The 25,499-nt window shown below is 38.4% G+C and overlaps 2 protein-coding genes across 4 annotated transcripts in view; both read left to right on the forward strand.

Moving 5' to 3' along the window:
• The window catches only part of GLIPR2 (GLI pathogenesis related 2), a 213,722-nt gene that overhangs the window by 114,845 nt on the left and 73,378 nt on the right, over positions 1-25,499 (forward strand). The window lies entirely within an intron of this gene.
• RECK (reversion inducing cysteine rich protein with kazal motifs) overlaps positions 1-25,499 on the forward strand; it is a 77,789-nt gene that overhangs the window by 9,477 nt on the left and 42,813 nt on the right. The window contains exons 2-7 of one of the 3 annotated variants that reach the window (XM_081238393.1): positions 398-456; positions 5,732-5,806; positions 6,716-6,752; positions 9,301-9,386; positions 10,958-11,005; positions 24,870-24,903. In XM_081238393.1, coding sequence (XP_081094519.1) covers positions 398-456; positions 5,732-5,806; positions 6,716-6,752; positions 9,301-9,386; positions 10,958-11,005; positions 24,870-24,903 — 339 coding nt within the window. Of the gene's footprint in view, positions 1-397; positions 457-5,729; positions 5,807-6,219; positions 6,351-6,715; positions 6,753-9,300; positions 9,387-10,957; positions 11,006-12,886; positions 16,500-24,869; positions 24,904-25,499 lie in introns of those variants that run through there. The other 2 variants (XM_081238394.1, XM_081238396.1) reach the window with 2 other exon arrangements.

Raw genomic sequence — 25,499 nt, forward strand, 5'->3', positions numbered from 1 at the left:
TAACATGTCCAAAACAAAATTCACTATCTTTTTATCATTTAACCTTACATTATAGGTATAATAATAGAATATAGCCCATAGGGTAATTGTGAGGGTTGAATGAGATAATACATAAAGCAAGCAGTAAAATTCTGGCATGTAGAAAGTACACAGTACCTAGTAGCTATTACTAAATGACAGTCTCCCCTATTAGGTTGTAAGCTTCTTGAAGGCAAAAACCATGTTCTCCAGCACCGTCCTTGACTTGAAATAGGTACTCAGCAAAGGTTTGTTGAGTTAAAATGGATAGTAATAGTAATAATTGTTGAATAAATGGTTTGTGTAACCATCTGGCTTAGCTTAGTCATCATGTTTATTTAACAATAGGTAACATCAAGTGTTTATTTTTTCTCCCTAGGTGCACTGTGTTGTAATCATTCAAAGGATAACCAAATGTGCCGTGATGTATGTGAGCAGGTAAGCTTACATAATAATTGTAGAAGATATTATTTAGTATAATTGTTTTGGAGAAATCTGGGCAGCACTTAAAACAAGTGTTCAGAGTTCACATCACCAATAATGGAACAAATTAACGTGTGTCTGCTGACATGATGGAGCACAGTATCTTAAGTAGGATTCTTGCCCAAAATACATAACCTGAATCATGAGGAAACAATAGGGCAAACTCAGATTGAGAGATATTCCTCAAAACAACTGCCTGTACCCTTCAGAGGTATCAGTGTTATAAAAACAAAGGCTGGGCTTCCCTGGTGGCGCAGTGGTTGAGAGTCCGCCTGCCGAGGCAGGGGACGCAGGTTTGTGCCACGGTCCAGGAAGATCCCACATGCCGCGGAGCGGCTGGGCCCGTGAGCCATGGCCGCTGAGCCTGCACATCCGGAGCCTGTACTCCACAATGGGAGAGGCCACAACAGTGAGAGGCCCGCGTACCACAAAAAAAAACAACAAGAAACAAAGGCTAAGAAGCTTCTAGATTAAAGGAAACTAAAGAGACATGACAACTAAATGCTAGTGCATAATCCTGGATTGGGTCCTGGAATAAAAACAAAAAAAGATTGCTATAGAGGACATGATTGAGATAAATTGGTAAAATTTAAATATGTACTGTAGGGACTTCCCTGGTGGTACAGTGGTTAAGAATCCACCTGCCAATGCAGGGAACACGGGTTCAAGCCCTGGTCCAGGAAGATCCCACATGCCATGGAGCAGCTAAGCCCGTGCGCCACAACTACTGAGCCTGCGCTCTAGAGCCCGTGAGCCACAACTGCTGAGCCTGTGCACCACAACTACTGAAGCCTGCGCTCCTAGAGCTCGTGCTCCGCAACAAAGGGAAGCCACTGCAACAAGAAGCCCGCACACCGCAATGAAGAGTAACCCCTGCTCGCCACAACTAGAGAAAGCCCGCACGCAGCAATGAAGACCCAACACAGCCATAAATAAATACATACGTACATACGTACATACATACATAATGTAATAATATTGTACCAGTGCTGTGATCTGAATTTGATGATTATATTGTGGTTAGCTAGGACGGTGTTCTTGTTCTTAAGAGATATGTGCTGGGATTTAGGAATGATCATGTCTGTAATGAATTCTAAATGTTTCATCAAAGTAATAGTAATAATGTGTATATGTAAAGAAAGTTAAAGCAAATGTTGCAAATGTTAGTAATGGGTGAATCTAGATGAAGACTGTTGGTGTTCATTGTACTATTCTGGAAACTTTTCTGTAGTTTTGAATTTTTCTGCTTGAGCCTTTTTAGGCAAGTTCCACTGAGACAGTAGCTGTTTGTGTCTTACCTTTCTTTCATCATCCTGATTGTGTAGTTCTAGCCTTACCACTTGAGAATTAACGACCTCAGTCATCTTTTGAGGAGTTTTCAAGTAATAACCTGGATTTTGTTACTTCTTAAAAATGAGAGCACTACCTAACTGGGATTAAAACTTCTCTCAAACAGTATTATGAATTTAGAAAGATTTTGCAAGATACTCTAAGTATAAAACAAAACAGCTCATCTAAATAGCTGCTAGAGGGTCTTCCCTGGTGGCACAGTGGTTAAGAATCCGCCTGCCAATGCAGGGGACACGGGTTCGAGCCTTGGTCCAGGAAGATCCCACATGCCACGGAGCAACTAAGACCGTGCGCCACAACTACTGAGCCTATGCTCTAGAGCCGTGAGCCACAACTGCTGAGCCCACGTGCCACAACTACTGAAGCCCACGTGCCTAGAGCCCGTGCTCCGCAACAAGAAAAGCCACCACAATGAGAAGCTTGCGCACCGCACCGAAGAGTAGCCCCCGCTCGCCACAAGCAGAGAAAGCCCACGCGCAGCAATGGAGACCCAACACAGCCAAAACAAACAAATAAATAAATAAATTTATTTAAAATAATAAAAATAAATAGCTGCTAGAGAATTCATGTCAAAACACTATAGCAGATTAGGTTTTCTGCAAGTTTACTGCCAGAACAATAGCTTTTGAAAGCAAAAATGGCCTCTTGATGGTTTCACCATAAGGGAGCTTTTAAAGTAGCTCTTCTACTTTTGGAAGCACTGCTTTCCTGACTTTTTGCTTTGTTTCCTCTTGTTTTTTCCACTAAGGTTCCATAGGATAAATGATTTTTATGAGGCACCTGCAACAGGCAAGGTCTAATTTCTTAAAATATGAAGTGCTAGGGCCTCCCTGGTGGCGCAGTGGTTGGGAGTCTGCCTGCCGATGCAGGGGATACGGGTTCGTGCCCCGGTCTGGGAGGATCCCATATGCCGCGGAGCGGCTGGGCCCGTGAGCCATGGCCGCTGGGCCTGCGCATCCGGAGCCTGTGCTCCGCAACGGGAGAGGCCACAACAGTGAGAGGCCCGCATACCGCCAAAAAGAAAAAAAAAAAAAAAAAAAATGAAGTGCTAGAAATTCTATAATTTAGCATATTAAGTGAATACTGTAGTCATCCTAATTAAAAAAAACATTCTTCCCTGACCAAGTTCTTAACTAATTGAGAAATAAGGCAAAGGAGTAAGGCAGGTAAAACCCCAAATATTACTTTTATTACTAGTTACACAGAAGCTGAATGTAGCATTTATCTCCAGGTACACACTAAACTACAGAATTAGACTTACTCCCAGAGGAGGAGAGGTAAGGGTTGGGTTATATATGTTCACTTTCCCCTGCCAAACTCGGCAGTCAGATGAGTCAGTCATCGCAATCACGGGAGAAGTGAGGGAGGCCAGGGTGCTAAAATTGGTAGAGCTCACTGAAAATGAAAGGAATTACCAGGAGTGAGGAATCATTATTTCTTCAACCAGTAGGAAATGAAGAAAGGGTGGTGTTCTGCTGATATTTAGGTTTTGAGTTGGAGTGAATACTAGTGCCCTTGATGGCTGTGGAAAGTTAGGAAAAAGATGGTGGGGGGATGAGTTGCTGAATTATCAGTGAAAACCACTGTGTGAAGACAGTTGGAGATTTGGAGTTAAAACTTTTAGAATTTGAATTTAGATAAGAAGTCAGGACTGATGTTTTATAATAGCACAATAAGGTGTCAGATGCCATATAATTCAAGAAGTTTGAGATCTGAGAAAAGTCCCTCAGTTTTAAAAAGAAGACTTTTAGAGGAGATATTCTAGAACAGGGACTTTTGTTTGCTTTGTTTGTGCTGAATCCCCCAGTGCTTAGAATAGTGCCTAACTCAAAACTCTGCTTCTTCCAATTCCACTACAAATGTGATGTGCTTCCTCCTTCCCTCCTTCTCTCCCTTCCTTCCTCCCTCCCTCCCTTCCTTTCTTCCTGACGTTTTTTATTCTTTCTTGCCTTTCATTGTTGTCTTTTCCCCTTTCTTTTTCTTTTCCTTCTTCCTTTTAATCTTTTTATGATGGTAATTTTCAAATATATACAAAAGTAAAGAGAAATACAGTAAACTCCCATATTCAGCTTTCTCATTGTTAAGTCAAGGCCAGTTGTGTTTCATTTACACTCCCATCTACTCCCCCCCCTCCGCGCGCATTATATTGAGGCAAATTTATATTGAAACAAATCCCAGTTGTCATATCATTTGCTCCATAAATTTTCAGTCTGTATCTATAAATTATAAGTATTCGCTTAAAAAATAACCATATTACCATTACCACTTCTTTAAAAATGTAATACTCAAATATCTAGTTATTTTTCAAATTTATTAACTGTTTAATAAGTTTCATTTCATAAGTTTGAATCAGGATCCAAGTGAGATATAAGCATTGCAATTGTTTTTTAAAGATCTTTTAATATGGGTTTCTCCTTGCAGTTTATTTAATGGATAAATCTGGTCATTTATCCTATGGAGTTTCCCACAGTCTGAATCATGCTGTTTGTAGCCCTATGGTATCATTTAATGTGTTCCTCTTTCCTCTGTATTTCTGTAATTGGTAGGTAGATTTAAGAGCAGAGCTTCCCAATAGAATTTTCTTCAGTGATCAAAGTATTTTATATCTGTATGATCCAGTAGGGAAACTGCTAGCTCTGTGTGCACAGTAAACACTTGAAATGTGCTTCAAGAGACTGAGGAACTGAATTTTAAACTTTATTTCATTTTCATTGATTTAAGTTTAAATTTAAATAGCCACACATGGCTGGCAGCTACCTTATGGGGTAGAACCAGAGGCTTGATCAAATTCAGGTTAGGTTTTGTTTTTGTTTTGTTTGGCAAGTCTTACTCAAATAGTATTGTGTCTGGTTGTCTCTTTGTAATGTTAGCAGCCATTGTTAATAATTGCCTCAGTGCATTAATTCACTAGGAGTTGCAAAATGGTGATATTCTAGCTCTCTTCATTTATTAATTATAGTTTGTGGTTTGGGAGAAAAATGGCTGTTAAAAGTAACTGGAGGGCTTCCCTGGTGGCGCAGTGGTTGAGAGTCCGCCTGCCGATGCAGGGGACGCAGGTTCGTGCCCCGGTCTGGGAAGATCCCACATGCCGCAGAGCGTCTGGGCCCGTGGGCCATGGCCGCTGAGCCTGCGCGTCCGGAGCCTGTGCTCCGCAACAGGAGAGGCCACAACGGTGAGAGGCCCGCGTCACAAAAAAAAGAAAAACTAACTGGAGATAAATCCTTTTTCATTGTCGTTAGCATTCATAGACTTTACAATCTTGACTATTTGCAGGTAATAATATATGTAATGATTTAAATTTACAGAGACATTAAATTACAATTGCATTAATTAAAGTTGTATTTGGAAGTGAGCCAACTAGCCTGATGAGTGAATTTGTCAACCCCTTAGCAGCTTTATTTAAAAGATGGCTTTTTCTCTATTTTATGGAATTCTGTGGAGAAGTTTTTGCTATAATGCTGTTCACAAAGTTGTTCTTCACCAATATAAAGGGTATGGCATAGTCTATTTTTCATTGTGGTCAGTTGACTAAAAGCAGTTTGTAGGACAGTTTAGAATAAATTTATTGTTTTTTCTTCCTTTTCTGTTTTTTTTTTTTTCTCCCCTATACCCTATCAGGTTAACAGCCTGGTTTTCTCCATTTTTGATCATTAGACTTGCCGTATTTAGATTTTGTTGATTATTTGCCAAGCTAACCAACCTTTTAAGAAATACTACCTCACCTTAATTTAGATCTTTCCAAAGGTTTTCCGTTTATAAAGGGAAATTGGAAGATATTCTAGACAATTCATAAATCTAGAAGATAATAAGTTTACCTCCTCTATTTTCTTGTTGAAAAAATGCCACAAAACTTTTTTTTTTTTTTTTTTTTGTCAAATAGATATTCTCCTCAAAAAGTGAATCCCGACTAAAACATCTGTTGCAGCGAGCCCCAGATTATTGCCCTGAAACAATGGTAGGTCTTATTTAACTGAACTATGGAAGCTTTTGTCTAATGAAGCACTCTAATGAGTTTAGATTTAGCAAATTTTTCAGTGTGATTGGGGTTTGTGGTCAAAGTAAAATGTTAGATTTAACTAGGTACTTTAAAAAGATCTTCACACAAATTGCTAGATAGAATATTGTTTTTCATCTTTCATTGTTTATTTTATACCTATGATGTAGGTATATGATATATTCCAGTCTTTAAATTTCATTATAATAGTTTATCTGGAATTGGGAATTTTACTTATTATCATATTTTGACAATTTTATGAAAACCATAATAACTCTTACATATATTTTGATTTTTAAAAAGTTGGATTTGGGGTAAGGGAAAATGTGTGACTTCTCATTACTTCTGTCTTCCCATTTTCTGGTATATTATAGATACATTGCATGCCTGTCTGAATCATGTAACTTAAAATGCCTCTAATGCGTGGGCCATCCTCAACGTTTGGGATACTCATGAGCCAGGCTAAGAAAGTCTGAGCTGGCATGAGGGAGCCTCCTTAGATAAGGTAGCTTGGGTTAAATGGGGGGGAAGGTTGATGATCAAACAGTTCTGACTGACATATTTTCCTTTAGTCACTCAACAGGTACTTTTATCTCTGTGCTTGGAAACAGTTATCCCAGTAAGCATCCTGAGTAACCGTATTTGTCCTTAGTACTCTCAGATGGGAAGATGGGAAAACAGCAAGCAGCATTTTTACATCTCAGTTCTATTTTTTCTTCCCTGAATAGCTGGTTGATACTCATATAGTTCTAGATCATTGATTGTATAGACACAAACATAATCAAATTAGCTATACATAATTTCTGTAGAAATTTTCATATTTAGAAACTGGTTATCTACATAAAAGTCTTTTGGTGATTACAATTTTAGGTTGACATTTGGAGTTGTATGAATTCATCTTTGCCAGGTAAGCAATAGAACTGCAACATTTAGCGCTTTATTTTTTAAAACTTATTTTGTGATTGTAAAATCTGTGTCATAGTCCTGTAACCTAATGTTTACCCTTGAATTTCTATCCTCTCCTTCCTGTAGGCACCCAAATTTTCAAATGTATAATTAATTCTCATTCACTCAGTCCTTAATGGTACTCTTGACTCCACTTCTACCATTCTATTGAAACTGGTCTTTGAAAGATCACCAGGATCTCTTGGTTCCTAGATCTTATGGCTTTTTCTCAGTACTTATTCTCTTTGACTTCCCTGTGACACTTGATATGATTGACCACTCCCTCCTTGTGACTTCACCTTGGCCTTGTGACTTTGCCCTCTCTTATCCCCACCTCCCCCACACACCGTCCCCCCCATAACTGCCACAGTTATTTCTGTGTGTGGTCCTCTTCCCTTCTCTCTCCACATTCACCCTGGTAACCACATTCCTTCCCAGAACTGTTATCTAATCAGCTCTGGGAAGATAACTTTCAAGTCCAAGTCATTGTTCATGACCTCTAGACGTCTTTACCTGGATCTATGCATCCAGGTGGCATCTGAAGTGCCAATTCAAAACAAAACTCATAACTGCTTTCTCTTGTGAGTGACACTCTAGACTGGAAGCCCTCAAGTCATTATCTCTGATAGCTTTTTCTTTTTAGCTCATTGACTCTCTTCTTGTAAAATCTTGCGTCTATCCTCACTATTCCTAGTTCAAGCCTTTATGATTACACCTTTGGGGTAGATTATTGCAATAACCTTGTAACTGATGTTTCAGTACACCATAGCTGTCCTCCCCACCCCTTTCAAAAAAAATCCCTCCGGGGATATCCACTTCCATCGGAATAAAGGCCAAACTCCCTAGCCTGGTATTCATGGTCTCCTAGGATTAAAGCTCATTTTCCAGTCCTGGTTAAAGCCAGTGCCTTGAAAAAAAGGGAGTATATCTTATGTTTCTCTGAATTCTGAAGACTCTCACACTGTTTGAAGTTTTTATTTCAAACAAATTGGACTATTTGCTTCCTAGAATTGCCCACGTCCTTGCTTGTTCTCCCAGTTCTCCCTCTCCCTAGTGTCTGCAATTATATATATGTGTGTATTGTTCCTACCAAATTGTAATCTCCATAAAGGGATAAATCATATATTTATCTATCTAATAGCCCACAAAATACCTAATAGAGTGCCTTGTACATAATAGGGGTTCAGTGAATGTAAATGCTTGTTGAATAATTTAATATTTTCTAAGAGGCACTGGATATGTGAAAACAGCAGTAAAATGCATTATAGTATAAAAGTTCACAGAGTTTATGACCTACATTGATTCCATTCAAAGTTCTTTCTAGAATATGAGTGATTCTGAATAGCAACAAAGATTGAGAGGAAACTAACTATCCTAGGCAATGGGACTAGATGGGAGTCTGTTGCCCCTTATATCATTAAAACATGTAGGGTTATAGAAGCTTATGATATGCAGGATTTTTAGCCAGTTTTAACCATTGGGATGGTTTATGATTATATTTTGAGAGCTTTGTCTGTCCATGGGCCATTTGTTTGCTTTTGTTTGGTTTGTTTTTTAGCAGAATACTTCTATTTATTATATTAGGTCTTAGTTTCGTGTAGAGAACTATGTTACATATTGCCTTGAATCCCTGACATTTTTAAAAAATGGAAATAATAATCTAATGTACATGTGGATTTGCAGATCTATGTATTATATAGAAGCAGCATAAAGCATTTCTTAGAGATAAGAAGGAATTTGCAGCATTCCTACAAGTGAATCTTTTCTTTTTTCATAATTATTACTTATATCTCCTAATTTTATCCTGGGAGTTATTCATTGACACTTATTATTGCAAAAAGGGATCTGAAAATTGCATTAGAACACTTTGTAATTTTATCATCTTTTGGTATCACTGTAATTTGGTTGGAGAAATAGAGCTATGCATAAATTGAACCAGAATAGTCATTTTGCCCCACAATAAAGTGTACCCATCAAAGTCAGTCATGGCTCACAGGAGATGTTCCTGTCTGTTTACTAAGTATCAGTTTTTAAACAGCATCGTGTGTTTTATGCTATTCTAGGTACTTAATATTTTGAATGTTGGAATGCAATAATACTCATGCCCTTTTTTATTTGTTGGCTTACCAAGTTAAATTGGAATCCTTTCCTCTTCTGGTTCATAGTCCAAAGGTGAAGAAAGCCTCTCATTGCTTTCCTTAGCCTGTATGTCCTCTAGAGATTCTGTTTACCTAAGAGTGAGAATGAGCTAAAGAGAGTTTAGGGTGGGCAGGGAGAAGAGGGAAAAAAACAAAGGACCTGGTAATTATGCTGTGAGGGACCCTGAGAAGACTGATAGCATTGAGAGTAAGGGTGGGAGGAGGGGCTTCATACTTTGAGACCCTGCTATCTAAGCTAGCTTTCTTATGGACACCTGCTTTGACTTGTAGTGGTATCCACGAACCAGTTTGGCACTCTATTTGTGTTTGTCACTACTTATGACCAAAACATTTGAACATTTTGTTTTTAAGGTGTGTTTAAGAAGTCTGATGGCTGGGTTGGCTTAGGCTGCTGTGAACTGGCTATTACCTTGGAGTGTCGACAGGCATGCAAGCAGGTAACACTTGGCAATCAGGCTCTTAAGCAGCGTGGAGTAGAGTTTCAGTTTTGGCTGTGTCTTGGACCTAACCTACCTCATATCTTTGGAGAGGTGACCCATAAAAGCTGCAAATTTAGCATTTCTTACATGGACCATTTCCTTTTAGACATGCTGCTTTTTCAGTTATGGCTGCTGCATGTAAGACCCTCAGCCTTCTCTTATTCTTTCTTAACTTCTCTCTTCCACACAAAGAAAGAATATTATAGGAATCAAGGCCTTTTGTATTCTGCCTATGGTCATGCTTAGTCTATGCTGAATGACTCCAAATGGTCGTGTAAATTTCAGGCATGCTTGGATGAGAGCAGTTGACACAGTTGGCTTATTTTGCTTTCATCTTCCCTCTGTCTTTCATCATAGGTTTACTCTGAGTATGTTCTTTTATACCTTCTCTGCTCCTAAGGTGAGCATGACTCCTACAGTGAATTATGACTTCTCTTTGATTTGATATATCTCAGGTCCAATTCAAGTTAGACCCCTGAACTCTTCCTCACTGTGTATATTTTCATAGTGGTTCCTCAGAGTGCTGTGGAAAAACTGGTCTCCTGGCTCCTCATACTCCAAATGGTGGGAGTATGGAAAACTGGGAAATTTAAGTGTCCCTAAAACTAAACTGGAAAGCCTTCTCTTATTTTCTCCTTCTAGTGACTGGTCTCTAGACAGGAGTATATGAGACATGGTGATGCCTTCCCTTTCATACAGACCACTGAGCCACACTCTTTGGGCAGCACATAGCCTAGCTATCTGCTGTTCTCCTCCAGGCATTGAGATGAAACTGAGTTGTAGAGCATTTGATCTATAGTACATCTAGTGGGCCACAGAATAGTTGCCAGTCCGTTCTGCTTCTTGCTTTCCTTGTCCTCATCAGCTGGTCTATTCAGAATTGCATGAGCCTAGATGATAGAACAGGAAGAAATAGAACAAGGAACCAGAGTCCATGGCTCTGGAACTACGTCTCTAAATGAGGATTATCATCATGTGGAAGAACAGCCACCCCTCAGCAGATTTGTTTTGGCTTGTTTTTTATAGAAAGTGTATACTTAAATGTAGTAAATAACTTTCTGTTTTTCTGTGTGTCAGTTTCCTCATCTGTAGAAGGAATAATATCTTCTACATAAACTTGTTAAGAAAATTACATAAAAATAACTTATTAATTGCCTGGCATTGCCTTTCCCTCTTTAGTTGTCTCCTCTGTTATATATGGATCTTGGCTCATATGGGAACTTAAAACATGAAGAGTTAAAGAAAAAGTAAACTATAAATGCCCTAGCAAAGCTTCACAAGAAAATTCACTGCAGCAGAGCTTCAGAGCTTCACAAGAAAATGTGCTACAGAATGGAATTCAGCTTTTAAAAAAAAGTCCTCTGATTTACATTTCCTTCAAAGTTATCTAGTTTCTGAAATAACAAAAGGACTGTGTCATTATGTGAGATTAAAGCCATAAAAGTTAGAGTGAAATTCTAGCATATCTGGAGCTAATGTTTGTTTAATGTGGATTAAATAAATTAATGCAGAAATTTGTTATTTTTTAGGCATCTTCAAAAAATGATATTTCCAGAGTTTGCAGAAAAGAATATGAGGTATGCATTTTATTTAACAAATTTGGATAGACTAATTAGATATTATCAGAATTGATAAAATCACTCAAATTTTAAAAATGAATTCATTGTTAAATAAATTGCCTTTTACTTTACAGAAAATATGGCGTTGAGAAAAATGTCCTTTACCTTTTTTAGAAATGTTATAATTTTAATTAACTTGTTGAAATTAAACGTTAATTTGAAAGACATGCCTAAATCACATATACAGAGGATTTAACCTATAATGTTTTCATAATAAAGCAACTGGTTGTATCCAAGGTTGTAAAATAGTTTTTCTTAGGTTCCATATCCTCTTTTGCCCCTCTTCCTATACCTTGATCCATCCAGGTATCCACCTTTATATCAACTACCTCTAATTGGAAGAAACAAAATCACATTGCTAGTGTGAGTAGCTTCAGACTTTCCTAGCATCTTCTATTTGGGGGGGAAAGGTACATACCAAATTACAAAGGCTGTATTAAATCTGAAGAACTCTTGTCTCCCAATGGTGGTGTTTCAAGCACTGTGGTATCTAGATTGGGCGTGGGGGGGACGGGGACACAGGTTGAGGAGGGGCAGAGGTAGAGGAGGTATTTCACACCAGGCAAATATGTACAAAAAATTGTCCCTAATGTGATAAAGCTCCTCACTGGGACTACTTTGTTCAGTTCCTAGAACTTCATTGTTAAGTATGACAATATTATTATTTTTTATAGTGTAAGACCGTGTAATTAAGCATACTTAAGCACATATGCCTCATTCATCATTTGTATGTATAAACATTGAGATTCCTATTGCTTTTAATAGTCTGTATTCTCTTGGAGAAGGAAGGTAGAACAACTCTCTTAACTGCTTCTAGATTATAGTTCTGATTTTTTTTTCTTTTCTCAAAGCCTGTAATTATATCTCTCGATTAATATTTTGGTTTTTTGGGTTTGTTTTTTTTTTTTTTTTGCTGTACGCGGGCCTCTCACTGTTGTGGGCTCTCCCATTGCGGAGCACAGGCTCTGGCCGCGCAGGCTCAGCGGCCATGGCTCACTGGCCCAGCTGCCCCGCGGCATGTGGGATCTTCCCGGACCAGGGCATGAACCCATGTCCCCTGAATTGGCAGGCGGACTCTCAACCACTGCGCCACCAGAGAGGCCCATCGATTAATATTTTGGAATTGGAAAAATCTTATTTATCTTTTGTTCCTTTGTACTATTGCTAAGTTATATCTGTTTCTCTGAAGACAAATTTCCAAATTAACTGCAACTCTTCTCTGTTCTTATTGAAAAGAGCCTTTCTACAAAGAAGTAAAAGATCTTTCTTTTTTTTCTTATCTCTCTACCTTTGAAATAACTAGTTTTAGTTTCCCTTAAACAAAGTGGCTAACTGTGATAATTCCTTCTTTTCTCCCACATGATGTCTGACACTGTCCATCTCCTGTAGCCTGTCCTCCATTATTTTAGTGTGCTTCCTTCTCTTGTCTGGATTTCTGCATTGCCCTAGGAAGTCTGCCAGTATGTTGTTGATGAAGGACGGGACAGGAAAGGTAAGAGAGATAAACACTGTCCTATGAGAGAAATACTAAGAGTAGTTTACCTTTTCCAGTCTATCCTCCCCTATTTGGCCTAGAATTAAGCAACTATCTTCCAAAAATATACATGCCAAGAAGGTTCTTTCGCATATATATAAACGTAAAAAATATATATGTAATATATATATGTAAAGTATACATGTGGTTTTTTTATATATGTGTGTTTTATATATATATAAAACTGACTGTACAAATTATTCAAGATAACTCAAGATTCAATTTGATTTTTTATGTTATTTAGAAATAAAAAGAGAGGCAAGAGCACTTTAACACAGAAAGAACTTTCTGCATTATAAGCCTCAAATAACAGTCACTCTCACTGAATTGTTAAAGTCTAGTCTAGACATAATGGCTATTTGTTATAAAGTGAATTGCGTAACATTGGTGTAGTGCAACCTATTTTAACTGGATTAGTTGCTTATCAACATTAGAATAATTTATAAAACTAGGCTTTTGGTACCTTTTCCTTAACACTGGAGTGGTCCCTGGAAGTGAACTTCCAGATGTGTAAGCTATTCCTTTAGGCTTACAACTTTAGGGGTTAATAACATTTACCCTGAAGGATGGTGTTGTGTAGTTTGACTAGAGATTCAGAGAATGAGCGGTTATATTTGAAGGAGCTAATGTTTATCTTTACTGATAAGCTGCTGCAGAATCCCCTTTGAGGGGATTTCCTGAGAAATTTACTTACATGAATAAAGTTTAAAATTTTTATGCCATTTAAGATTGTTTTGTTCCAACCAAGCTAAGATAAACTAGTGAAATGTAAAGCATTTTATGTCTGATTTTATAGTATCTGGTTTCTTTTTTATGCAAATAAATATTTATTGAATAGTGAGAGGCAGTTTTATTATATTAGAAAGAAAACAAACTTTTGGGAATTCCCTGGCGGTCCAGTGGTTAGGTCTCCATGCTTCCACTGCAGGGGGCATGGGTTCGTTTCCTGGTCGGGGAGCTAAGAACCCTCATAGCTGCGCAGCATGACCAAAAATATATAAATAAAATAAAATTATCTTAAAAAAAGAAAGAAAACAAACTTTGGAGTCAGACCTAGGTTAGAATTATGGTTAAGCTACATATAGCTCAACTTCAAATACTAAAGAATTATACCTGAGTCAAGATAGTTAAAATATGTACTGAACGTGCAAGAACTCAAGGAAATTGGAAAGCAGACTGAGCATGTTGGGAGTTAACAGGGAAAACTTTGCAAAAGAGAGGCCTGAAAGGATTGGTATAATTTGGGTTAGAAGACTGGATCAACAGCATGTTAGCAAAAATGCACATGACTGAGGTGGGAGGTAAAAAAGAAGATAGGCCTATTTTGGGCTGAGAATCTGCTTGGATAGGCAAAGTGGGACCAGATCCTGGAAAAATGATATTTTGGGGCTCAGCCCATTATTAAGTAGAGGGAGATGATAAAGATTCTGTGATAGGAGACCAACAAAACAAATAAAAGTCCAGTATTTTAGAAAGCTTCAAGTCTTAGGTATGTGCAGGCTAAGTTTTAGATCCCCCAAATTCCTCTAACTTAGCTAAAAACAAATAAGGCCCACAACTAGGATGATAGCAATAGAATCGAGTATTTGGGAATAAATCAGAGATTTGAAGGTAGAGTCCATCATTCAGGATTTGTTATAAAGGACTGAATATAGGAGATGATGTTCAGGGAAATATAAAAAACAATTAGTGAATTGGAAGATAGGACTAAAGAAGTTATATGGAAAAGCAGCGCAGGATAGACTGAAAGAGAGTTTAAGGGACATGGAGGATAGAGGAAGTATTCTAATTGGAATACTCAAAGAAGAAGAAAGAATATGGGACAGAGGCAGTGTTTAAAGAAGCCCAAGAAATCCCCAGCAGGATTTTTTTTTAAATCCATACGTTACAGACATACGTCATAGCCACAGGTCTTAAAAGCAGTCAGGAAAAAAAGACATTGTCTTCAAAGGAGGTCAACAGCTGATTTTTCAGTAGCAATAGAGGAAGCCAGGAACAGTGGAATGATACCTAAACTGTTCTGAGAGAAAATAACTATCATATCCAGCGAAAATATTTTTCAAGAAAGAAGGCAAAATTAAGGTATTTCCAGATGACAAAAACAGAGAATTGCCAGTACTGGACCCTTGCTAGAAATCCTTCTTTAAAGGAAGTTCTAAAATATCTATAATTATTTGAGATGCAAAGGAAAATGAGAACAATAAAAATACAAAGTGACTAAGTTAAAACACACACAGGTTGTATAAAACAGTAATAATTTATTATTGAGTTTAAAAAAAGAGAGAAAATACACAGCAAAGATAGCATATACATTGGGAAGGGATTTTAAAGAAATTGAAGTATATTGTTAGGTCTTTTTAAGTGTAAAAACCCATATCTCAGAGGTAGTTAGGAATACCAGACTAAAGATGAGAGATCACGCCCAAAGACAACCATGAAGTAACCCTTGAACATTGAGAGTGAAAGAAAGCTCTATGAAAGAAAAAATATAGAAAAAAATAGAAAGCTGATTTTGAAAATCGTTTTTAGGGAACGGAAAGAGAAGGAGCCATATACTGATCTGACATTCAATGAGAATATTAGATTGAGATACTCCAAGAAAAAGAGAAATTCTTATTAGTGAAAGTGTTCAAAGCAAAGATTTACTGGATAAATACATTGTGGAGGGGATTTCTGCAATGGACAGGAGATTTGGCTCTTCTCCCATCTTTGCAGTTCTCTTATTCTGACTCATACCTATGAAAGAGTACTTCCTTTAGAAATTGAGAATACTTCTTTCAGAATCACACACACATTTGGTTAGAGCTATCAAAATCAACCAGTGGCTTGATAACTCCATCACAGATGTGTTCAAGTGTCATGGGCATGCTTGGTTCTAGGTTAGCCATGCATTTTCACAGGCTTGGTCTTGGCCCATCTAGAAGTATTTATCAGGCCACATGCACTCGTGGATGTATGATACTAGACCAGGGATGATATTTAAAATATTAAACAACTGGAATGACAGGCACCAACAATCAGAACAAATGCTGGATATAAACTAGAGCCATACTAGTTTAGCCATACTAGGGCAAATTGGCTGATTAGAACTAAAGTAAAAACTTAATCATGTTTTCCATGAGGTGTGAGACATCTAGTGTAATACTTTTTGCATAGTCTTTGTCTACAGCTGGCTGAAAACATTTTCTTCTAGCCACCAAGACGGTGGTTAAAAACAAAAATTGGTTGTTGATAGTGATTTTCTTGAATGTCAGAATAAACATCAAGATGATATGAGGCTGGTGTATTTCCAGAGACCTGGCAGTGTCTGTAACATGATGAGACAAATTTTAGTTTCAGGTTCATAAACCCATTTCATACCTTTATGTCACACCTTACCTGCCATTCTCTAACATAATGGGCATAAATATATATACCTTTCCATTTGCTGCATGAGCCACTGAAATACAGTGTTCCAAATTTGTCCTCAGACTTTTGTGCTTTTACTGTTTTGTTCCTTCTTTCACAGATCCTTCTCTACGCTTTTCTTTATATTGTTTTCAGAAATGTGGTTTTCAATTCTCTCCTTTCTTCGTAGCTTTCTTCAGTCCAGTTATTTGATGTTATTTCATTAAGGAAGTTGAGAAACTATGAAGGAAAGTCAGTAGGAGATATTTTTGTGAGGATTTGCTTTTTTTTTTTTTAAGCTTAATCCATTTAAGTTTTAAACTAAACTGTTGCTAAAGAAAACTAAAATAATGTTCTGTCCTGGGGCTCTGGTTCTCTGAGAATGCCGAGATAAAATTAAGACTCTGAAGATATTAAAAAGAGGCTCTAAGAACCACAAAAACAAAGATGGTCAGCCTTGTGAGTGCCAGGCTCGGTTCTGTCAGCACTATCCTATCAACACACAGCTAAATGCATAAGAGAAGAGTGCAGGTATGTGTTAAATTTTATTTTTTGAATATTCACATGTTCAAAATTCTAAACAGTATACAATAAAAAGTCTCTTTCCTACCTCTTATACCACAGCCACCCAGTTCCTAAGGTCACCAGAGATATTTTATGCACATAAAAGTAAATATGTATATATAGTCCTCTTCTACCCTTCTGTACACAAATGGTAGCTTACCACACACTTTGTGGTACCCGTGGATTCCAGTGTTTGGTGCATATTTATGTATGTCTGTATGGGCTGTCCAGTGTATCCTCAGGAAATGTCGCAATAAAATGTTCTGTTTTAAAGATTTCTATGTTTTAGTTTTATTTTGTTCCTTTTCTCTCAAATTAACCTTGATTCTAGATTTACTACCAGAAGCATAAAGGAAAAGGGATGAAAAAATAGTCCTAAAAATTTAGACCTAGGAGGGCAGGGATGTAGGACCAGCAGGATTCTCTGGACAGCTAGAGGCCTTCTGTGCCTCGGTATGATTGGATCTGTGCCGCAGTAGTTCCAGGAATAGAGTAGACCTTCTTACATGGCAGATGACAGCCTAGGCTTTGGACAGTTGGCTTGGGGATTTTAGCAAAAAGAATCATGTGGCACTTTGCCTCAGCAGAGCCTTCAGCACCTAAATGTAAAGCTTCTTTTAGTTAGTACCAAGGAAATTCCGAGAATTGTCAGAATATGGTAAGTAGAAGACTGTGAATGGGAGGCTTTGTAAATGGTAAAATGCTATACAGGTATGCTGTATCAGACTAGATTTGAGCCGTTACCTGCAGCTGATGAGCTCCAAAAAGAGCGAAACCTATTAGGTCCTGCAGTACTGGCTTAAGATAGTATAAAACCTTGATTACGTTCCATTTGTATGTTGTTTTGTTTTGTCATATTTTGTACTGGGGAAGGGAATAGCTCCCATTTAGTCTCCTTGAGCTAGTGTGTTTCCTCTGTAGTCCATTCTTATAAGTCACCTGAATGAGATCATCCCAAAAGGGAAATCTGATCAAGTCTGATTAGATTGTGACCTGGTCTAATCCAAATGGCCAGGTTTTTCTCCCTAGGCAATCTCATCTACTCCCATAGCTTTAATTGCCCCAATATGATGACAACTCCAGAATCTTCTTTGCTAACCTCTTTTTCTCCTGAATCACTGCTGGATATGTGTTCTTTTGATGTTCAGCTGACATTTCAAATCAGCCAAACTGACTGTTAACCTTCCCTACCTCTCCTTCCCTCCACCCTACTGCTACACAACACCACACATACACACATCCCCAAACAAAAACTTATCATTTTTCTTGCATTTCTTGCTTGGTTGTTTAAGTACAGTCCTCCCAGACACATAAACTAAAAGCCTAAGAGGTATTGTCTACTCTTTCTTCTTTCTCACCACATCCCACAAAACAAAACAAAAAAACTGGCTCTCAAGCTCTAAAGATTTGCCTCTGAAATATGTCTTAAACTGGTCTCCTTTCCAGAGCCTCAGTTACTGCCTACCTCAGGCCTTTATACCACTTCAGGGGACAACTACAATAGCTGCCCAACTAGCTTTCCTGTCTCTAATTTCTCCTCTTATTTACTATATCCACTTCTCCTAGGGTGACCTCTTTAAAGACCAAATATGGTCGTATCACTCCCTTCATTGAAACTGTTCAGTGGCTCACCTGTAAGATACAGTTCATGTTCCTCAGCCTGGTATACTTAAGCTTTTCTCGATCTAGCCCCTGACTCTTCCCTCCTTGACGCTTCAGCAGCTTACTGCTTATAACTTCCCAGATTACCATGTGTTGTATTTGTTAGTTGTAGTTGTACCACCTGTTGCCCTCCTGGAATTCCTGTTCCCTGAATCCATCCTATCATCCCCATCCATTAGTAGGCTGGAGCCAGCTCTTACCAGCTAGGGAGAACTGCTTGTTAAATATTCAGGAATTTGGCAAGCCAGTTTTTAACTTGAAAAGCAGCTGTGATGGGGGTATTTATACCACACATATCAGCAAATATTACAAATCAGAACTCCCCTTCACCCCCACCCCACCCCAGCATGCCACAAACCCTACTGAAATTCTGGCTTAGATGGTTCCTCTTTAAAACCTTTCCTGCTCAGCCCTCTACCCTCACACACACAAAATTAGTTGCTATTTATAAACACTTGACATGCTTTATTATAGCATTGGTCACCGTATAGTGTAACTCTTTGTTTTCAAGTCACTTTTTAATGCTAAAGTCTTGAGTTCCTAGGACAGAGTCCATTGTCTCAATTGTCTTTGCATGTCATTCATTCGTTCCCTCAACATTCATTGAGTTGATACACTTAATATGTATCAGGCACTGTTCTCAGAGTACAAAGATGGAAGGATTTAGCCACTGTCTGTAAGAAGTTCATAGCCTAGTCCATGGGAAGAGAGAAATTCAAATAGTCCATTACAATACAGTGAGACAAGTACGTTGCTAGAAGTCTGTGCAAGACACGTTGAAGCCTGGAGGAAAAAACCCTTCCCAGGGTAATGGGGAAGTCTTCACAGAGCAGGTAAGACTTAAAAGATGAACAAAAATTTGTTGCCTGTAAATAGGTGCTACAGTTAGTATTTTTATAGATAGAATTTTTTAATAGAAAATTTTCCCACTCTGGACAGTACACAAGGTTCTTTGTTTCACAATAAATAGCAGTTTTATGTGAAAACCCTGTGTAAATGTCTATGAATCAGGCATTCTTTGAATGAGCAGAGAAAGCACTGAATACTGTATCTGTAATCACAATGTTGTGTAGCAAACCATCCCCAAACTCCATAGCCTAGAATTATTATTATTTAATAATAATTTATTATTTCTCATGCGTTTAGCAGGCCTAGCTGCTTCTGGCTGGGCTCACTTGTGCATCTGCAGTCAGCTGGCAAGTCAGCCAGGGTCTGGCTGATTTAGGATGCCCTTGGCTAAGTCAGCTCAGCTCTCCTCCATGTGTGTCTCCCAGCCTTCTAGCAGGCTAGCTCAGGCAGGTTCCCATGGTTGTGGCAGGGGCCCAAGAAAAGAAGTGGAAACATGCAAGTATATGTGCAGGTCTCTACTTACCTCATGCTTGCTACTGTCCACTTAACTAAAGCAAATCACATGTCTAAATCCAGAGTTAGTGTGAGAGAAATAGATACAGGGAAATGTAAAAAATTGGGGCCATTGCTGCAGTCAATCTGCCACAAACACATACTCTGTGTAAGCTGTGTTCTAGACATTATGTTACTCTGCAGGTGTTACTTGCCATTGAATTTGCTTCCAGCTGGTTGGATGCTCTGGGTGATAATGAGCAAACTTCTCTGAGCAGTCTGGACCTATTAATCTTATCACAGTTTTGGGTTTCATTTTTATCCCACTATTGAAATGACATTTATTATTTGGGAGGCTGAAGAGTCATTTGTTTAGTGACATCCATGTCCTATTAAACTCCTTTACATATTCTAGTCACTTAGATTTTTTTTACTAAAAAGCCATGGTGTCCACAACAAGGAGAAAATATCTTGTGGAGGTTTAAAAAACATGTTTTTAAAGGTCAGTTATTGGGGAATTCCCTGGTGGTCCAGTGGTTAGGACTCGGTACTTTCACTGCCATGACCTGGGTTCAATCCCTGGTCGGGGAACTAAGATCCTGCAAGCTGCACAGCGTGGCCAAAAAAAAGAAAAAAAAAAAAGGTCAATTATTTAATCTCTCCAACTTAGCATTTAATAAGCTAGATTCTTCATGCAAAACTTCAAACTGGGAGAACTCTGAGTCCATCTGTGAAAAGCAAACAGATTTTATTTATTGAGACCTTAGGAACAAAGCAGCCCCTTTACTTTTAACTAGTAAGTAGCCTTGGGAATAGGAAACATTAACAACAGTTCATAGAATGTACTCTTTTGGGTCTTTGTCCAGAAGTGACTAAAATATCCAAGATTCAAACCTGGTTTTGTTTGTTTTTAATAAGATTCATGTGAAATGTTTGTTTCATTTTCATCATCCTCATCATTGGTGAGAAAGGGAAGCTGGAGGGACCAGTAGTAGTAGGAGGGCAGTGGACAGAGAAAGTATTGAGACAAGTGGACAAATGGAGAAATGCTAGAAGGGATCATTGAAGTGGAAAAGTGAGTGGCCAGGTCAGAAAATAAATCTGCAGAGCCAAGTTCTGAGCAAGAGTTTAGAGCCGCAGAGTCTACCTTGCAGATGGACCCCAATGGCTCTTCCCCCCAGAAGGAAGGTCAGTGTGGCATAAAGAATCACATAGGGTTCCCTTGACTTTGATTTCACTCTGTATCTTAGTTTTTCTGCTAGGTGTGCCCACAGGTGGGAGGGCTTATTGCAGTTCTCAAAAACCATTTTAGGTAGGGCAGGGAACTGGCTAATGAAAGCAGCTGCCTGAGGAAAGATTTCATGATCAAAATTTTTTAAGGGAAATAATAATACTTCAAGAAAATGATTTTTTTCACAATTTAAGATGTTGATTTAAAAATTAGACTTAAAATAGGTTACTCTATGGACATAAATTCAACCTTGCATTGGCTGCATTCAGAATAATAATCCAAAGTCTTCTCACAGGATAGTGTCATGGGAGAGCACTGGCAGAGCAATCTGGGTTCTAGCCCCGCCTTTGTCCTTTGCTTACTGTGTACATCTCTCTATCCAGCTGTATAGTGAAGGCTTTGGGAGTTGAAGATCTCTTGCTGTCAATGCTCACATACTGACTTGTTCTTTGGGTCTCTGAGGTTTTTGTAGATCCTAACCTCAGTTACACTGTAATTTTGACCTCTTCTAGAGTAAGATGAGTGGGGTGAGGGAGCTGCTATATGGAGTCACATTGAGTATAATATTGGTGGCAGAAGGTCAAAAGAGGCTCGGTATAAACCCAACTGAGTATAAACCCTCAGTTACTGCCCACTTTTGCCACTAGATGGCGATCGGGCATTTGAAAGACTTAAGAATTGACTAGCTAAGACCCTGATGGACCATCTTAAATGAAGAAACTGTCAGGGCTGTAACTCATGTGTGTCTTAAGCCCTGTCAAAATAGTCAGCAGTAGTTTTAGCAGTGAAAAGGTAGAGTTACCTATAGTTTATACCTTAGGTAGAGTTACCTAAGGTTAAGAATCTTTTATCAAAGAGGGGGCTATGATAAAATCATGATGGGTATAAAGTAAGTAACAGAGAATTGATGAATTCATCAGATACCAGTATACTTGAGTGAAGGACCATTCTTTTTTAAATTTAATTTCATTTTTTACTGAAGTATAGTTGAATTACAATGTTGTGTTACTGCTGTACAGCAAAGTGACTCAGTTATACATATATATGCATTCTTTTTCATATTCTTTTCCGTTATGGTTTATCACAGGATATTGAATATAGTTCCCTGTGCTATACAGTAGAACCTTGTTGTTTATCCATTCTGTATATGTCAGTTTGCATGGTATATATACCATGCAACCCCAAACTCCCAATCCAACGCTCTCCCACCCACCTCCCCCTTAGCAACCGCCAGTCTATTCCCTATAAGGACCATACTTTGAAACCTTAAAACTGGTAAAGATAAAGAAAGAGATGTAAAAATGGTATTAACACTAGAGGTGCTGCCATGTGGAAATATAAAAGTTTTTCGTTCAACAAGTTAGAGTAATGCTATGCATGAAAGGTCTATCAGTGAACATTAAGGGAAATGAGAAATGCTTAGGGAACATCTCTGAGCTCTGGATGTGACATCAAGAGAGACAGCTGAGCCCTTCTATATCAGCGGTTAGCAAACTTTTTCTGTGAAGGGTCAGAAAGCAAATATTTTAGGCTTACCGGCCAGTTTAGGCTTACTGTCCACTCAACTCTACCATTATAGTGTGAGGTAACCATATACAATATGTAAATGAATGGGTGTGACTGTGTTCCAATAAAACTTTACTTACAAAAACAGGCAGCGGGCAAGATTTGGCCTGGGTGCCATAGTTTGCCAACCCATTTGTGGGTGAAAGCTAGGGTCCATAATTAGTTCTCCTTTCTAGGCCTCAGACTCTGGCTTCTGTCAAATGAGTTGGATTAGCTGATCTCCGACATTTTTCAGATTTTGTGTCCTTTAGTACCTCTCTCTGAAGCTAAGTGATCCACAAGGCTGACCCAGAGTGATATTTCTTTTATTTTTAAGATCAAATTTTTTTAAAAAATCAAGCTTGAACAAATTTTTAAGTTTCTAGAGCAGAATTTCTCAACCTTGACACTATTGACATTTGGGGCTGGATAATCCTTTGTTGTAGGGAAGCTGTCTTGTGCATTGTAGGATGTTTAACAGCATCTCTAGACTCCTCTACCTACTAGATGTCAGTTCAGTAGAACACCCCAACCCCCTCATGTTATGACAACCAAGAATGTCTCCAGACGTTGCCATATGCCACCTGGGAAGCAAGATTACCTCCACTTGAAAACCACAGCTCTAGAGACTTTAAAAGTAACTGGAAGAATAACAAAAATGGAAATCAGGCCATGTAACCCAGGACGGCCACCAAGATAATAAACATACTTCTTTAGGAACAAGGCCAAAAAAGCCAAAACCAAGAGGAACCAAGAGGAACAAGAGGAACAACCAGCATATTAGAAAGAGAATGGCAGGGAATTCCCTGGCGGTCCAGTGGTTAAGACTCCGCACTTTCACTGCTGAGGGCCCGGGTTCCACCAGGGAACTAGGATCCCACAAGCCTCTCAGCTCAGCCAAAAAAAGCAAAGCAAACAAACAAAAGAAAAGAGAAGGGCAATGAGAATTTTATTCACCCAGTTAAGAGGGGCTGGAAAGTTGGTAGCAGATGACTTTTTTTTTTTTTTGGCTACACCAGGTCTTAGTTGCCACGTGTGAGATCTTTAGTTGCTTGCAGCATGAGGGCTCTTTTAGTTGCGTCATGCGGGATCTAGTTCCCTGACCAGTGATCGAACCCGGACCCCCTGCATTGGGAGCTTGGAGTCCTAACCATTGGACCACCAAGGAAGTCCTGGTAGCAGATGACTTTTTAATATTGATTTAGATCATTTTATTGAAAGTGTTCCTGAAACCATTGAACCAAAATAGAGGGCTACCTATAATGGGTAGCTGAAAAGTCAAACTAAAACAAAGAAACATGGATGAAGAGAAATATAAAAAAGACCACTATTAAAGAATACCAAGAATATTTACTTTTCACTATTTTATATTATTTGATGAGATCTCTACCAAAGAATTCACATTGGGTGAATTCATTAGCCCTTATCTATGGGTCCTGGGTATTTTGCTTTGGATAAATCAAGTGTGGTTTATTCCTACAGTAGAATATTATTTAGTAGAGAAAATGCAGTACAGCTTCACACAACTACGTAGATGGATCCTTGAAGCTAGGTTTTAAGTGTCAGTAAAGCTGATCCTTTAATAAGTCTAGATCACGTAGCCAGCTTGGAAGTTAGTTGCAAATAAAAGCCAAAATCATCTCTATTCATTAATAAGGGTGTACTTGTTTTCCATCTACCTTTTATTTATGCCCATATTCTTTTAAGAATTTGTTCTCTTCCAAGTGTGATATTAATCATAGTCTATAAGCCCTGATTATCCAAATAGCTTTAGTACAAGGAATTTTTCGTTTGTCTTGTTTTGTTTATTTTCCTTACAATGACTTTAACACAGTGTGATATTTTCCGAACAGTGATCTAAGAGATCTAAAAACATTAATTCTAGTCTCAGATTCTACTTTTGACTTGCTCTGTGACCTGGGGCAGTCTCTCCCCTGCTAAGGAAATGGTTTCTTTATCTGTAATATGGTAGAGAGATTCCCCAACTCTGGCCCCAGGATGGCTACATAAGAATCATCTTTGAGGCCTTGTTTAAAATTTAGATTTCTGTGCTTCATTCCCAAATTCCAATTCTGTAGTCTAGGGTAAGGCCTAGGAAGCCCAGGTGTTCTATTGCACGGCCAGGTTTGAGAACATTTAGAGGTGATCTCTAAGGTCCTTTCAACTCTAAAATGCAGTGGTTATATGAAATATGTATTTCCCTAAATAACCTTTATTATATTATTTTCTGAAAGCTTTTTTATGTTCTACAAGAAACAATTGAGATTACTACATTGTACTTTCCCCACATACGCACATTGGTACAGCTTTACATAAACTTGGTTTGCTATAATGTGGTCAGCTTATGGCTTGGGTGATAATCTTGATCCCCAAAATGTATTAGAAGATGGTTTCTCTTTTCACCAGAATGCTATATCATAGTTTCTTCGTTTTTAATCTTGGATTTAGATAAGGATTAAATAGTTTGATATCCTGATTTCCATATAACTATAAAAGTGGAATAAAATTAGAAATTCTATGTGGTTGTTAATTTCTGTTTGTTTTCCTTTGATTTACAGAATGCTCTTTTCAGTTGCATTAGCAGAAATGAAAGTAAGTATATTGTTGATGGTTATACAAGCAATCCAAAGAGCAAAACACGGTTTACAGAATATGATTTAGCTGTTATAAATATTGCCAAAACTCTGACATTATAACTTAGGCTGTTACTAAACCGTCTGAAGGAATGTGCACAGCAGGATTCTGATAGGCTCTTTCCTCTGGAGTGTTTGGGCCATTCATGAATTCTAACAATTCCCATGTCCTAATTACAGATTTACAAAGCAGATATCAGTGCTGGGTGTTTTAGAGGAAGATCATGCCCCCCTTGGATAAACAGGAAGTTGAGCACTCCCACGTAATATAACATAATATAATTGCAGCACTTGCTGAGGGCTGCCTCTCAGTTCATTCAGCAGATATTCACTGACTACTTGCTCTGTGCAGGGCAGATGCACACCTCTGGGGGACACAACCTGTACACAAAGAACTCTGGGACACGGTGGGTATGGGATAGAGTTACTGATAAGGTACTGCGGGAGTTCAGAGGAAGGAGGGATCACATCTTGCAGGGGCGCTTAGAGGTGACTTCATGGAGTTGGTAGCCGAACTGGGCCTTGAAGGATGGACATGGTGTGAGCAGTAGAGAT

Source organism: Mesoplodon bidens, assembly GCF_964165515.1.
Source record: "Mesoplodon bidens genome assembly, chromosome: 6".
NCBI classification, from domain to species: domain Eukaryota; kingdom Metazoa; phylum Chordata; class Mammalia; order Artiodactyla; family Ziphiidae; genus Mesoplodon; species Mesoplodon bidens.